The sequence below is a fragment of the Gopherus flavomarginatus genome, chromosome 3 (assembly GCF_025201925.1).
Source record: "Gopherus flavomarginatus isolate rGopFla2 chromosome 3, rGopFla2.mat.asm, whole genome shotgun sequence".
Lineage (NCBI taxonomy): Eukaryota > Metazoa > Chordata > Testudines > Testudinidae > Gopherus > Gopherus flavomarginatus.
In genome coordinates this window covers 201,743,976-201,761,226 of record NC_066619.1, presented here as the reverse complement: position 1 = coordinate 201,761,226, position 17,251 = coordinate 201,743,976, and the positions used below count along the sequence as shown (strand labels likewise).

The window sequence follows — 17,251 nt, the reverse complement described above, 5'->3', positions numbered from 1 at the left end:
AGGTATCTCTGTAAGACACACCTTTCAACCACTAAAAGAATTCAACAGCACACCAAAAAGTAATAATCTAAATTAAACCTAGAGCAGGTCAAAGTATGAATATGCTCAGAGTAGGAAAGAGATCTAATTGCCTCCACCTAGCTAATCCACAATGTGTTTTTAGTCCATGTAGTGGTCTTTACTATTACAATGTTAAATATTAAATAAATGCTTCTTGATAGTAAGGCACAAAAACAGGAGTTGGAGGAAAAAAAGGAGGGAGTGAGGCTGACATCTTTATAGCCCAAATGGGTTCAGAAATCAAGAACAACTATTTAATGTTTTAGGGAGAAAAACCTTTATTTAACTAGCAATTTGAAGGAACTAGCTGGAGTTTCATTCAGTGTGAGCCTGCATGCAGTTTTCACACACCAGCATTGATGTGGCGTGGTCAGTGCATACAGATTCCCTGCATTCTCCACATTGCTTGCAGCTCTTGTGGTCAAATGACCTTAAGCAAATGTGGCAGCATCCACTGCCAAGTCTGCAGAGTGATCCCATGGTATCTGGTTTTTGATAGTAGCCAAGGGATGAGTGTGCTGCTTTGATGGGCATGGTGAGATGATGGATATCAAGGATTCTTCTCTTTATATGTGCATCTTTGAGTCATTCTCCTAGACTGACAAGGAATAAGTGCCTTGTTTTCTTTGAGTGTGGTGCCAAACAGGATCACTGCTGACTCAATTAAGGAAACCGGGATGCGAGCAACATCACACATGTTGAAGAAAAGAAACATTTGCCACCTCTTTATCTTGCACCCACAGGAGGAAATTCTTGCAAGATGGTCCATGTTGTTGACAGCACTTTTAGTGTCATAATGGAGAATTATGTGGGGTTTCTTTTTGTCTCCTCCTAGAACCTTGTCAGGATGCATCATCGATAGTATTATTACCAACTTGCCCTTCTTTGGAACATAGGAAGCCAGGGTAAGTGGCCCAGCAAACCTGAACACTGATGGCGGTTTTTCTCTGCTCCAATGTGGATGCATCTCACTCGGTACATCTGGCTTGTTTCACTGCATTGTTCCAACATAGGCCAAATTTTCATTAAGTAGATCTTCAGTAAGCTTAATACTGGTGAAGTTAACCTCAACAGCCCCGGTATAAGACTGGAAGAAACACAGAACATAAGCTCCTCATCATCTGAAAATGAACCTGATGAACAGTCAATGGAAATGTAGTCTTCCTTTTTAGATCTACTCTTGACATGAACTGGCACAACATCACTGTCATCTAATAAGTTGTCATCACAAAACAACTTACTTTCAGAGTTGCAAATAATTTTTCTAATATCAGAAGCAGGATATCATGCCTGATTGTTCACCTTCTTGAATTGCACAACACAGAAAATGCCCTCAAGAGTCTAGTTAGTCTGCAGTGTTTGGAGTAGGATACCTAGACAGACAATCCCCTCGAGTGGTAGACAGAGAGCCACCATTAGTCCACTGTGTTGAGGATACCTAACAAGCCCTGATTTGAAGGGACCAACCTCCTTGCAGTACCTTCTACCGTAGGGTAAGTGTATGCAGCAACCGCTGTCACGGCAATCCATTATGCAGTTAGCATATGCTAACTATTACAGTACAAGATACTCACACTAGAAGCAAATGCATACATAGAGCTACTAAAAACAGAGGATCGTGCAATATGTTTGGGCTACATTTGTGCCCCGCATACTGTTTTGATACAGAAAAAATATTTTTCATGCTAAATTACATTTTTTTCATTTAGCTGAATTGTGTTTCTGTGCCTAGGTAACTGTGTCCTAAAATTGCATAATTGGAGGGCCACTGATTCATGAGATATCACAACATATATGCTTACCGCGTACAACATTCCCATGTATGTGGAGGAAGGTTAATGGAGCTTTTTTGCTTGGAACATTTTTAGGAATCTAAAATGTTTGAGTTGCTCAGTAACAAAAATGTTTGAAAGTTTGCATCATTGCTTGGCACCTATTTACTTTTTAGTTTACAAACATGTTCACTGTTATTGTTTATACAAAACGCACACTTACTCCTTCCCCTCTCTGTCTCTGCTGAATGTGCTGTGTGCCATTTTTTGCTAACAGGTCAATCTACAGATCACAGAAATGCTAACCTAATGAAGATAATGTCATTCCCCCATCAATGTATTTATCTGGCAAGACTGCTCACTCAACAAAATTTTCCACAGCAAATATTTTTCCTCAGAGATCTCTTACTATTACCAGTTTATTTTTAAAAACATGAAAGACCAATCAGGAGAGCTCCCTAGAGTAAACCTCTTCTAGCAGTTGATTGCTTGGAAGGGTCTTAAGGTTGTTGCCTCTAGCCAACCTATAAAGCTGAAGGAATAGATTTCACTGCCTTAAAGTTTGTTTTCCCCTGTGAAGGGGGAGGGAGTGGGAGGCAGTGTGTGCCGCTCAGTTTAATTCTACACGGTATTTTATCAGTAAAGATAAGAGTAAGGATTACTTACACGGAGGTGCAATATTGTCATCAGAATTTAGGGGCCATTAACAATTTTTATCAATTTACAACTACAGCAAACAGCTGCCACAGCACAAAATGTTGATATTCAAGTTCTTTGAATTATTTTTACTATATTAATTACTAACAGAATAGGATTAGAATGATTTTGAAAGTTATGAGCGACTAATACAGATACTGTGGCTTCAGTGTATTTTTCCTTTTATTTTCCTATAATTCAAAAGTAGTTTGATCAGATTAAATGTTGCAAACATTTCTAGATAGTGTCAACAAATGTCTTGGAATAAAAAACAAAACAGTTTTAAAACAGCTGATGAGATAAGCAGCTGCTGTGTATGTACACTAACTACTTAAAAGGATTTTCAGAAGTATGGTTTATGGTTTGATTGATATTATTGATATCTATGGTTTATTGTTTGTATGATTGATAGTTTTCAATTGAGATAGTTCCCACTGAAAGAGTCCTTTGTAAAGCTCTAAAAGCTGTTGATAGGAGCATCTTTGAAACCTCCACTGAGATCAAGTTTTTAAAAAATATATATATTTTTAAATTTTTAAATCCCAGACCTACTTCTACCAGCCTATATCATCTCGTCAGTTGTCAGCAGGGAATGCCATGGTTCAGGTTTCAGTCTCCTCTAACGTCGCATCCCAGTCCTCAAACCTTGCCAATGTCTTCCAACAAAAAGTGTGAAGTCAGGAACTAATTTTCCTAATATTTCTAATGAGTTAATTAAAAAAAATTCTTAAAACTACAAAGATAACTTTTTACATCATAAAGAAGAGTAAATTACTGTTCTGCTCACAGTTCATCTTTCTGACTTCTACTCTATTCTTAACTTGCCTCACTACGTCTAGGCATTGCAGTACATGGTCAGTAATAATATACCCTAATTTCAAATCCAAAGAATGATAATGCACAATATGGCAAATCTAGGTCTTGAGGCACAGGTTAAGGTGGTACATGAATCTTAATTCTAAACTATCTTTCTTTCTCATATTTCAGTCAGCCCTTTCAACTGTAATGTAATGTGTTAATTTACTTGTATATGCCATTCAAGAACCCATATGTTCAAAAATATGAATATGAATCTACTTATAAAACACTGTTGCTGTTTCACTTTCTGTCCTCTTACACTTTGTTCATGCCCTAATTTGATTGCTAAATCAGTTCTTTCTATTGTTTTTTCTCTTGAAATTGTTTTTGCATAGCAAATCAAAATCTGTTGAGCACAGATGAGTTTGAGAAAGACATCCTTATCAGATATGCCATATATTCCGTTATTAATTTTTCTGCAGATGCTGCTAATCTGCTGTACTCTCAGATGAGTGCCTATTTAAAGTCATCAAATTTTATGCTGCCCATTAGTAAGAATGTGAAGTAAGAAAATTACTAGTCAAAATTCCCTGTTTACTTAGTAAATTGGTGTTTACAAAATCAAATATTGGTTTACAGCCAGGATTCTGAAATATAACATTGTGGCAAATGAACATATAGTAGTAATAACCTTTGGGCAATAAGCAAAACAATGTATTTTAGAGAAAGTTGCCACTTAGTGTTTTTTGGTTTGGTTTTCTCCCCACACCCTATTTAAAGTTTCTAATGAAACAGTGAAATTTTGATGGCTAAAATTGGACATTTCATTTGAATACCCATTGGAGTGAGTATTCTTGCATTAATCACTTCACTCTCAACACATTCTAAATTGGTTTTAAAACAATGTACAATTTTTGTTAGTTATTTATGTTGGATTTTAATGTTATAGATCATACTCATCAACACAATAGATACACTTCTCTACTGGCACTTGAGTTTGGGTTCTAAACATTTTCCATCCATTTTATTTTGCTTAATTTTAAATGATTATCGCAAAAACCCCAACAAATTATTTTGTGTGGGTAAGATATTTACCCATAGGAAGCCTAAACACACTATCGCTGGGTATCCTGCATGCTCACTTTTTTGCGAAGTAGCTTATAAGTATTGTATACTAAAATAGTACAAACTCTGAACATATCTTTCTCTCTTATAGAGCTGGAGTGGACCAGAGAAGTTACTTGCTTTAGATGAACTCATTGATAGTTGTGAACCAACACAAGTGAAACACATGATGCAAGTGATAGAGCCCCAGTTTCAACGAGACTTTATTTCCTTGCTCCCAAAAGAGGTGAGGATTATCAGTTAATGCTGGGCTCTGGGTGCTGTTTGACTATGTAACGCATCATCTATCACCTTTAAACATTTCCATGCTAATTATGGTATTCAGTATTGTCAATTTAACACTGTTAACTGGTGTTAAAGAGGACTACAAGTTGACAAACTGCCATGTCTTAATAATGTAATGCTCAGATTAATGTATGATTTTGAGATAAAGGCCAGATTTTTGAAGATATTTAGGCACCATTTGGGATTTTCAGAAGTGCCTATTTCCATCTTCAAGCACCTTAAAATCTTCAAAAAAATCTGTCCAAGTGACTTTCTTTCAACTACTGAGATAAGTTCCATGATGTACTATAAGTCATTTGAGTTCTTTTAGCTTAGATAGGTTTTCTTTAACCACGTTTTCCTTCTGGTTATTTAGTGTCTTGTCTCTGACTGATTTGCCAGTTTTAGTCTTGCATATATTCTGTATCATCAGCGTGTACGTTTTGATCATCATCCCCTCCACATTTTGAAGAGACAACAAAACACTCAACATATACAAATTTATTCTTGATTTGTAACATGCACCTATCATTCTCCAGGTATACGCATTATTAAATCTGCATTAAATCTGTTAATGTTACTTATTTAATTAAAAGAGAACTTGACAAATTCCCCAGCACCAAGGACCCGAAAACTCCAATCCCCTTATTCTAACCCCCAGTCAATCCCATGGGTAAACAAATAACTTTCAATATACCCTGCAGGTCAGCAACTCAGACTCTGTCAGGTCAATAGGGAAGCAAATACTAGATTCAGGGATCCTCCATTGAGAACATACAGCCTAAGGAATGTTGGTGAGAGTACTTCTGAAGTAGTCCACAGTTGGTATAGAATAGTATGAGAGAGGTGGTCCATTAGGCTATGTCTATGCTATGGAGGCTATGGGAGCATAGCCCCATAGCACAGGCAGAGTGTACACTGACAAGGAGTTTTTCTGTTGGTTTATGAACACCGCCTTCCTGAATATCGTTAGCTATGTTGACAGAAGCATTCTTCCACTGGCATAGCTGTATCTACAATGGAGGTTTTTTGTCTTTTTCACGCTCCTGACCGACATAGCTATGCTGATATATCTTTAAGTGTTGACCGAGCCTTAGATATCCAGGCCCTAAAACAAATGTCTTAGTTCTTAGAGGGTTAGTGAAAATTAGTGGCTTTACTGCTGACTGGTTTTTATGATATACTTGACTGTTTTTCACGTGGGTGTCCACCAGTACAACTACCCAGTACCTGCTAGTTTGTTCCCTATTAAAATTTTGCTTCTGGTTTTAATTACTTTATTAGCTAAGAGATTTTCTTGGTAGAAACATGGATTTTTCTTTTCCTACACCTTTTAAAGCATTCTTAGTGTTATGCTGGTGTTAGAATATGTTCCTCATGTGTATTAAGACTGTTCTTGTGTTCCATTCTCTGGCATTCCTTTCAGCGTAAGCTATATATTTTTAATACTTAGATAGTTATGGCCCCTGTTTTCCTTTCATGGGCTAGTGTAATATCTTTGTAACTGTGGAAAGTGTCATAGCCATCCTTTGGGGTTAATTGGATCACTTTTGTTAGGGGATGGAAGTAATATATACTATGAATATTAACTAAACATGCACAGTGCATGTAACTAATATTGACATACGTGTTTTCTGCACCCAGTTTCTTTGGAATCCTTCACTTGTTTGTGAGGAATACTATGGAGAAAGAAACATACCATGTTGTGTTATACTTAGAGAAGCTGCCCAAAGCTTTCTATAGTTCAGAAGCACAAGAAGGGTTGGGTGGGAGGTGTAGGGATCTTACATTTTGAAAGGAGAGAAGATGCTTTATCACTCCTACAGTTTGGAAAACTGGATACATGTAATGAATATCACCAATGCTTAAATCTCAATTTCCCGCACATGATTTAGCACCCAAACTAATCCAACTACAAATAATCCTCTTCTTATGTTGTGTATCATTTGTGCTGTCCTTGCTCTTAGTCTTAAAGAGTATGTCTACACTGCAGTTAAACACCCTCAGCTGGCCTATGGCAGCTGACAAGCTCACCAGGCTTGGGCTGTGGGGCTGGGAGGATCCAGAGCCCTGGCTCTAGCACAAGCACAAATATCTATACCGCAATTTTGCAGCCCTACAGTCTGTTCCATGAGCCTGAGTCGTGGGCTGGCCACAGGTGTTTAACTCCAGTGTAGTCATGCCCCAAAATAACTTTTTGTATAGAAAATAATTCCCTCCCAATATTAAAGTGTCATACTTAACCACAAATCTATTTACCTTTCATTTATTTTTCCTGATACCAGTGCTAAATATTGAAATTACTTGTGTTTAGTTTAGGAGTTTCTAGATATCTTATTTGCTTACTGAAACCTGAACATTAATGCAACAAAAGAAACTCATCAATACCTATAATGACCTCCTATGAGGTCATACACAATGTTGTGATTGACTGAATGAATGTATGCCTGGGGTGACCAGAAGATGAAAATAATTTGTATAAGAGGGATCTTATTCAAAGATGTCTTCAGCAATGGCAAGGAAATACAGTAGAGGAAAAACCAAATATATGCCTTCCCTTCCCAAGTTTTCTTTAGTGTGAAAGTCCTTCCAAAAGAAACTGACACCCAAGATATTTTGGGAGTAAGGGATACTGTTTCTTGCTTTTCTCATTACAAAATTAGGAAGAATCATTGGTATTGAACTGTTTGGACCAGGTCTAAAAAATTCCATAGTTCCTTCCACTCCTGGAAATAAAATGCAAGAAGTGTGACTTAAGGAGAGACTGTCAATAATTTAGAGGATTTAACCCTTCAGCTATGCCCAATAAATAATTCAAACATGTATATTTATGATGCGTCATTACTGGATATCACTAATCCTTTAAAGGATGTGTGACGCAGTACGGAGCAGGGTGGATTGACCTGGAAATGTTTAGTTTTACTGGGACTGTCTGCATGGGGGGATGGCAGAGCAGAGGATGACTTTAGGTGAGGGACGGTACTTCAGCCTGTAACCTGATCTAGGAAGGGGGGTGGAGCAAGTTGACACCTTTGCCCAGGAAACTGGACAAAGAGAGAAGGAGAGGGAGAGAGCCTGGTGGAGGGGTTTTTGGTTTCAGTTTTGGGCTGGCTGGGAAGAGGCAGGGAACCCCAAGTCTGAGGTCTAAGATCCTTGCCCCCTGAGGGACCTGGCTGAGGGGTCCTGGTTGTACCAACAAGCCCTGCTTGGGATTGTGTTCCTGTCGTTTAATAAACCTTTTGTTTTACTGGCTGGCTGAGTCTCAGTGAATTGCAGGAACTGGAGGGTGCAGGGCCCTGACTCCCCCACACTCCGTGACAGGATGTTAGCACTAAATACAGCACTTAGGCAGCAGGGATCCAATCTTTGGCTCTGTCTGAGTTGCGTTTGGGAGTAGATCCAACGGTTTGGGACACATGTTATGCCACCTTTATGCACCTACAATCCTAGCGCCAGCAGTGAGCTGGTTTGACCCTTGATACAATTTAGGCCACATCTAGATTAAAACAGGTTGCATTTTAAAATGTTAGTTAACATACTTTAATGAAGTACTGATTCTAAACAAAATTTTTACACCTAATGTAAGCAAGGTAAGTTGTGTTTAAAAATATATTCTTTTCTGATCAGAAACACCCAGAGGAAAAAATGGAATATATTTCATGTGCCTCTGTCTTACTGACATGCCAACTGTCTTCTGTAATTCACGTAATAAGATCAACATTTCCAAACTTCAGTAACTACTGTTATTTCTTCCTTTTTGGGTATTTTTGTTTTGTTTGGAAGGCATGTTGTGGGTGGGTCAACTTCATTTTTTGTTTTTTATTAAATGTAAATAAAACAATGCCAACAAAACACAAAGACACATACTAGAGGTCAGAGCAGATAACCTGACCTCCATGACAAATGAGATGATTATTCTGCCTCATATTGGACACTTGTCAATAGCTACTGTTTCTGATCACAAATAGTTTTTCTGTTAGCCATTCCTATCCAATTTTTTTTTCTCAAAAACTTTTTTCTGCAGTGATCTATTGGCTACTGATGTGGATTTGCTGCTTGGACCCTGTGTTTATCGCTCTGTTTTTCATTTTTAGTGACTGAATGGATGTGTGTTACTTCTGTCAGCAGAGGAGCAGTGTCAGTAGCATTCTGGATAGCTCCAGAAATTGAGGACTGATGTCCTTGATTTTGTTTTAGACGTCTTCTGTTGCTTGTCCAGGACTGATGTTCAGGAGTCTGTATAATATATGACAGTGGAGCAGATTGTGTGTAGCTGTCTAGTTTTATTTTGGTCACCATTTGCTTTAATCCAGCCAGCTAGTGACTAAATTAACTCAATAACCTCTAATGTTACCATCTAGCTAAGTTCAAATTCTACAACCTACATTAATATGATGTATTATATCCAGTATGCACCCTAGTAGTCCATAAAACATCTTGTAAAATTAAAGAATATTTTTGCGTTCTGTTCAGTTAAATAGGTTAAATACCTGTTTGATCAACTGCATTTGCACGCTGTTTTTCAACTCAAGCACACATGGAACTTAATTGTTTCACTATTAAAGCTCTGCTGAATGGCATGTAAGCATGGCAAGATATTTGCTCCATAGGGTCATCTTATGCTTACTATATGAAACAAGCTCAGATTTCAGTTTTACAGTTGGGACAGTCGCTATATTTTTGTATGTTTGCTGTGATAACATTGCACTCAACCCAGTATCTGTTTTGAAATTCATTTTTTGTTCATTTGTTTCTATTGGCACAAACTGTTTCTACTACAGAAGCACATTTTTTTCACCAGTTCCGCAAATATCCACTGTTGGTTTGCACTGTCAAATCCATTTCTCACAATAACCTTGCTTTGATCTGAATATTAAATAATCAAATATTATAATATACCACAAACTAATAATCTCTAATTAGTTTCTGATAACTTATAATTTGCATAACTTAATTTTATTATATAGGTCTGACACTCAATAGTCAATGGTCCCACCTGGCACCTAGTTTCTTGTATAGAAAATATTTCCCAAGTGACATTTTTTCTTGGATCTCAAGGTATTATTAGAACTATTTTGTCTAGCAGTACTTTGCTCCTATAGGAATGTACTGTAGCTCTCTAATACTTCTGGGCCTGTCTGATATTTCAGTTTATTGTTTTAATACATCTATTCTGACTGTCTGTATCTCAGTCTCTGTTTTCTGTGAATGACAGAGTTTAATCTCCTACCTCTTTACAGTTGGCACTATATGTGCTTTCATTCCTGGAACCCAAGGACCTTCTACAGGCAGCACAGACATGCCGTTATTGGAGAATTCTGGCTGAGGATAACCTTTTGTGGAGAGAGAAATGCAAGGAGGAGGGTAAGGCTCAGGAAAAATGCTAACGTAGTGGTAGAAGCAGCTATGGGTGTTCCTCTTCATTTATGTAAGAAGCTTAACATTTTTAGAAAGGAATTCAGTTGAGTGTAAATTTGTTACTAATGCTTGACCTCTGTAATAAATATCTTAGAAGCAGAGGTAGAAAATATTTAATGTGATATTTTGAAATAAACTACAGTTAAATGTTGTTATATCTATAAAAAGTTATATGTAGTATAAAGACCTATATATGCTGTATCCAGTTAGTACAGTATATATACTATAAAATGATTTTTACAATTTAGAGTTAATTTTCATACAAGCTACCACCGAATACTTTACAGTTACCAGGAGAATAGAAAGAATGCTTTAAAGAGTTTGGGTAGAATGACTCATACAAACAAAGGGAAAGTGATGTACAGTGAGAGCAAAAGGCACTGAATTGTGAAATTGATAAAGGTACAAGTATGTATTCTTGCAGTAACAAGGGGAGAATAGAATGATGTAGTAATTAGGAAAAAGTGAGATCAGTGTGGTCTAGTGCCAATTGTAGGCTAAATGAACAGGGAGGTTTCAAGGTTAGACTTGAAGAAAAGTGGTAATTTAATGGCTCAGGTAGAGTTTCCATAAACAAAAGAGGGTGCAGCCTATACTGGTGTGGCAGAATCCCTGTGAAGAGTCAAAGAAGAGCACTGTGAAATAGGCAAGATAATAGATTTGTATAAGGTCAGAGAGAAAACAGCAAGACCTTGGAGAATTTGAAAAACAAGTAGATCTATTTTTACTTGTATGAATAGGGAGCCAGTATAGGGATGGAGCACATTGATGCAGTCCTATTTTGATTCATGGTTCTTGTGCGTATTCCACTCTAAGGGTTGTGACAGAGTTCCTCCTCTACCTTGGTGAGTCCTGCGCTTATTGGCAGATTTGCTCACCTTAGTGATCTTCCCCTCTGGTGGAACCCACAGTCTGTGTCTTATCAGGAGTTGCGAGGTTTGGGGGGAACCAGGCCCGCTCTCTACTCCAGGTTCCAGCCCACGCCCCTGTGGACTGCAGCTGTCTATAGTGCTCCTGTAACAGCTGCATGACAGCTACAACTCCCTGGGCTACTTCCCCATGGCCTCCTCCAAACATCTTCTTTATCCTCCCCACAGGACCTTCCTCCTGCTGTCTGAGAATGCTTGATTGTCTAATAATTCCTCAATCCTCCAGTAACACACCCTGTCAATCTCAGCTCCCTGTGCCTCTTGCTCCCAGCTCCTCACATGTGCTTCTTCTCCTCTGGCTCCTCCCCGCCTGACTGGAGTAAGCTCCTTTTTAAACCCAGGTGCCCTGATCAGCCTGCCTTGATTGGCTGCAGGTGTTCTAATCAATGTAGCTATCTCCACTGCCTTCTAGAAAGATCTTAATTGGCCCCAGGTGCCTTGATTAACCTGGAGCAACTGCCATTTGGTTACCACGGTACTAGGGATTTGTTTAGCCTGGGGCTAACATACCTGTTCCTCGGTACTTTACTGTAGCCATCTGGCCTTACCCCATCACAGTGTCCATATGCTCCATCCACCTGAGACTGGAAGATTTCTGCTAGCAGTGTCCATTGGTCCGTGCCTGCACCCCTCATTTCCTCATGCTTTAAACCAAAGGCATGAAGGGTGACTTGGATCAGCTGCCTTTCCATTTCTTTTTACCACCCATGGTCTAAGACAGAACCCCTCTGTGTCCACAGTATTAGCTAGCATTTTTTTTTTCTTCAAGCTTGTTCTTATGTGTAAATAGTTTTTAAGTGTAGTTTTTAGTAGTATAGGTTATGGGGTTCCCCCACTCCACCAAAGCTCTTCTCCATATGGAGTGCCTAGTTATTATGTCTAGTGTCTGAGTTTCAAGAATTGTATGTCCTGCCCCTGGACTTTTCAGTCAGTGACAACAAAAACAAACACCTCTCCTGCTTCAGGGAAGCTTTATGTCCCCTCCAAGTGTAGCATCTGCTGGTTCTTCCCAAGCTGAACCTGTGAAGTCCGTGAGTACAGACTCTGAAGATTCCTAATGGCATGATGCACCCCACTCCGAGCCTTCCTGTGGCCCATTTAGTGGCTGCCTGCCTTTTTTTTTCCCCTCCAGGCTTGGCATCTGATAACATCTGACAGCTGTGTTCTGGAGATTATCACCAATGGATACATAGTTGAGTTCCTTTCCCTCCCCCTGGCCCCACAGAACTGGTACGTCTTCAGCACAGGAGAAAAGGGTTTTACCCAAGATATTTCCTCCATCTCCAAGAAGAAAAGAGGTTGATATTAGCTGTCAGACAACTAAATGTCTTTATCTGCCTTCTGAGATTCAGAATGATCACCCTGGACTCAGCTCTTGATTTAAAGGATGGTTATTTCCACATAGACATTTATCATGCACGTGGGAGATTCCTGGGATTCACCAAGGACCTGGACCACTACCAATGCAGAATGCTCCCCTTCAGCCTCTCACCAACATGGAGTGTATTCACTAAAGTGCTACTGCTAGTGACAGCTCATCTCCACTGTAAGGGTTCTTCAGTGTTCCCCTACCTTAAGGACTAGTTACTCATAGGAGATCTCTACATGAAGTATGGGAAATCAGACAGTCCCTACTCAGTCTCCAAATAAAGGTAAAAAAGTCCATTTTAGTTCCCACACTGACTACAGACCTTATTGGGGCAACCTTAGATTCAACCAGTGCCAAGACATCCTTACCTCAGGACAGATTCTCAGACAGGATCTCATCATGCAGCATCAATGGAGCAACCAGATGACAGTTCAAACTCGGCTAATCCTCCTAGGTCACATGGCCTCATGTGCCTACATGACACCTTTGCAGGCCAAAAAGGCACAGTCTGACAAACTGGCCTCTCCCCCTCCCTCCACAAAACTCAGGCTTCTCTCTCCTGAGAAGTGAGAAACAGACTGTGTAGCCTTTCCCTTTGTCCCTCCCTCAACCACAAAAAGACTGATCACAAACGCCTCCTACCAGAATGGAGAGCCTAGCTGGGTGAGCATGTGGCACAAAGTATCTGGACACACCAAGAATCCCATCTACACATAAACCTTCTGGAGCCGTGTAGAATGCACAAAACCTGTAAACAGTTCCTGCCATTACACAGTCATAGAGCTTAAGGCCAGAAGGGACCACCAGATCATCTAATGTGACTTCCTGTATCTTACAGGCCGCGAACATCACCCTGCATCAGCACACTGAGTCCAACAACCAAACTTAGAGCAAAGTACTGCAGACCACAGAAGACTGCCTGTGACATGTACCTGGAGAATAGACGGGATAGAATGCCCAAGTTCCCCGCAATAGAAAGGAAATGTTTAATGATGATCTTGGCAAGTGATCTGCACTAACACATTGCAGAAGGTGGCCAAAAACAAACAAAAAAAACACCCCACAACAACCCCAAAACCCAAGGTCACTGCTAATCTGACCTAGGGAAAATTCCTTCCCAGCTCCACATATGGCAACCCATTAGACCCTGGGCACATGAGCAAGAACCAGCCAGCCAACAACCTGAGAGAGAACGCTTGGTGCTATCTCAGAGCCCTGTCCCTCACTGTCCAACGTCCCATCTCCAGCCATGGCAATCCTTGAGGAAGGAGATTAAAAAAAAAGTACATAGGAAGGAGAGTGGGATGGAATACCTTTCTGACCCCTGAATGTGGACAGCTGAACCCCTGAAACATGAGCTTTTAGGAGCATAAGACATAAACCAGAAGTGGACCCCAAGGTTGCTGATTCTGCCTCTCACCATCACAGGCAACCCTGTCACATAAACACACTCATAAATCTGTTCAGCTCTCTCTCAAAGCTAATTTAGTTAGCTGCCCCCATTTATTTGGACCTTACATGTCCATATGTGAGGTGGTTTGACTTTTTGTCCTCTGGGTATAGACTATGTAGGCTGGACCATGGGGCCCCTGTGTAGGCAGCTGAAACAGGTCTGTTTGTTGGTAGCTTGGTATGGGCCACATGGCTCTGACACTTGAAGCTTAGATCAGCCCCGCTGATTGAAGTCTGAGTGGTTAATTGCTCTCTGGTGGTGTTGGGCAAAGCTGATATAATCAGGGAAATTTGCTAGGCAAACTCGAGAGCTATGAACAGAAGCAGCTAATAAGAGAGTTTGAGGGAGTTTAGAGAGAGTGTGAGAGGCTTTCCTTGCAGGTTTGCTACTACATGTGATTTCAAGATGGCCAGCAATGGAACAGTGGTGGTGGCCTACAGTGGATATGCCATGTTTTCTTTTCTTCCTGAAGCCAGAAGGGACTTCCTGTGCATTAAGTGCAAGTTGGTGGCTGTGCTGGAGGAGAAGAGCCTTGGAATGGAGGGCAAGTAGAGACATTATTGAGAATCAGAGAAGCTGAGGAGTTTCTAGACAGCCACGTTCACGAAACATCAGTATGCCAGGTTCAAAGAAGAAAGAAGCTGCCCAGCAAGGAGTCAGAGGGAGAAGAAGTCAGAGAGGAGGCCTAGTAGTTCATAAGGGGCAAGAAGTCATGGCAACATTCTACACAGACAAGGATGGGTAAGCGATGGGCACCAGAGAAGAGGACCAGGAGGAATTCCACACAGCTAGAAGTTTCCAGTCAATACCAAGTTCTTGCCAAGGAACTGTGGAAGATATCCCTGAAGATCGAGCTGGTCCAAGGGAATGGAGGGAGGTATGGGACATATCTGTGGATGGCAGCTTGGCCCAATCTGTAAGAAACCAAGCTTACCCACAAATATATCTCCAACTGTCCAAGAGAGACAGACCATTCTTGTTGAGGCTTCAATACCCAGAAGAATTCAAAGAACATTCTGTAAAGGACAGATGGACAACAGAATGGTGTGTTTTCTTTCTGGAGCCAAGAAATGAAATGTAATTCTAAGACTGCATAGGCTTTTGGGCAAGGATCCCTGGATGATGGATGGTTCAAACTGGCAATAACTACACTGTTGTGTGATATCTCGCAGATGATAACTGACTTCAGGAAAAGAAGGTCTAAGTGATTTTCCCTGAGATCCTTTCTGTCCCAGGACTGAAGGAAGACAGAAGGTAGAAGATTCTGGAAGTGATGTGGTATAGGGTGAATGGGTTTCATTTTGTAGAACATTTGGTCCACCTTCTGTGGGGAGAGAGGACTTGTATAGTTCAGATGTCCTCCACCTCAGCAGAAGGGAAACCACTTCCTCAGGGACAGGGTGGCTAGAGAAGTTAGGAGGGCATTAAACTAATAACAAAAGGGAAGGGTAAAAAGAGGAAATATGAGTACTTGTTTAGCACAAAATTGAGATGTTGAGAACAAAATCAATCCAGGGAACCAAAGGACATGAAGAGAAGAAATTCTTTAATTGCCTATACACCAGTGCAGGGAGCCTGGGTAACAAGAGGAATTAGAATTGCTCATTTACGAGCATGAATTCAATTTAGTTGGCATTAATGAAACCTAGTGGGATGAATCGTGTGATTACAATGCTAAAATCAATAGTCATCATCCATTTAAGAAAGGGGAGTGGCACTCTGTCAAAAATGGCATTACCTGTTTCCGAGTCCCTCGTAGGCTTAATAATAATGCAGAAAAGGCAGTAGTGTTAAATAAATTTGTTCCTTATTTGAGAAAAACACAGATGACCCAGTCGTATCATATGACAACATATTTTCCCTTTCACTAGTATCTTGGGAGCATGTTAAACAGTAGCTACCAAAGACTGCCATTTTTTAAATCGGCAGCTCCAGCTAACTTGCATCGAAGAGTTTTAAAAGTGCTCTCTGAGGAGTTTGCTAGACTATTAATGTTGATTCTCAATAAGTCTTGGAACACTGGAAAAAAGCTAATGTTGTACCAATATTTTAAAAGGGTAAACATGATGAGCCAAGTAAAGTTAGGCCTGTCAGTCTGATCTCTCTCCTGGGTAAGATAGTGGAGCAGATGATTGGGAGTTTAATTCATCAAGAATTAAAGGAGAGTAATATAATTAATTAATGCCAATCCATGTGAATTTATGGAAAATAGATCATGTCATCCTGGCTAATAGCCATATGTTGACGTAACATGCTTAGATTCTGTAAGGCGGTTGACTTGGTATATGACATTTTGATTAAAAAACTAAAATGTTATAAAATTGAGAGGTTGTGTTCCAAGGCTCTACAATCCATCTTTAGCAACAATATGAAAGATTCCACAAGGAGATGCTATACAGCAAAATGGAAGACATTTTCTACAGCATCATCTGATATCCCTAGAAGGTGCTAAAATCTCTACTATTTTGGATTACCTTCTCTCATGAAAAAAATTCGAGTCTCTCTCTTAGCCTTCGTTGGGTGCACTTGGAAGCTATTAGCACCTTTCATCCCCTGGTGACAAGTGATTGATCTTCACCCATCCTATGGCAATTGACTCTGATGTGGGACCTTAACTTAATCCTGTTGGCATTGACAAAGACTCTGTTTGAACCCCAAGTGTCGTGTTCCTTCATCATCCTATCTATGAAGAATGCCTTCCTGGTTGCACTCACCTCAGCCAGGAGAATAGGTGAACCGGAGGTCCTCGTGGCAGACTTATCTTTACAGTCTTCCAAGGGTACAGTTTCCTTAAGATTACACTCCAAATTCATCCCCAGGGTTATCTTGAAATTTCACCTAAATCGGGTCATATACTTACCTGTTTTCTGCCTGAAGCCACTAGAAAGAACATGACACTGCACTCTGGGTGTCCATAGAGCGTTGGCATTCTACTTACAAAGGACAAAACGGTCTTAGAAATCTCTTAAAATGTTTGTCGTCTTTGTGAACTGATGAGGGAGAAGCCGTATCTTCACAGAGGGGCTCAAAATGGATTTGAGGCTGCATCCTGCTGTGTTATAAGTTAATAGCCACCCCTCTCCCTCAAGGAGTGAGGGCCCACTCCATCAGAAGCTGCACTTTGAGATACCCATGTTCAGCAGATCTGTAAAGCAGCAACACAAGACTCTCTGATCATGCCTCCACAAAACAGTACATTGCAATACATTTGGTTCTACAGCAGCCAAATCGTTTGCAGAGCAGTCCTTCAGTCCGTAGTACAGAAAGGGTTCTTTTGGACCCTCCCCCTGAGTTAATACGCATGTGAGTCATCTAGAGTGGAATACGTATAGAGACCCTAATTCAAAGAAGAAAGAAAGATTACATA

The 17,251-nt window shown here is 40.1% G+C and overlaps 1 protein-coding gene across 7 annotated transcripts in view; it reads left to right on the top strand.

Annotated features, from left to right (window-relative positions):
* FBXW7 (F-box and WD repeat domain containing 7) overlaps window positions 1–17,251 on the top strand; it is a 312,721-nt gene that overhangs the window by 279,611 nt on the left and 15,859 nt on the right. For all 7 annotated transcript variants that reach the window (XM_050946417.1, XM_050946415.1, XM_050946413.1 and 4 more), the window contains 2 exons: window positions 4,543–4,677; window positions 9,956–10,079. In XM_050946417.1, the coding sequence (XP_050802374.1) occupies window positions 4,543–4,677; window positions 9,956–10,079 (259 nt within the window). The remainder of the gene's footprint in view (window positions 1–4,542; window positions 4,678–9,955; window positions 10,080–17,251) is intronic.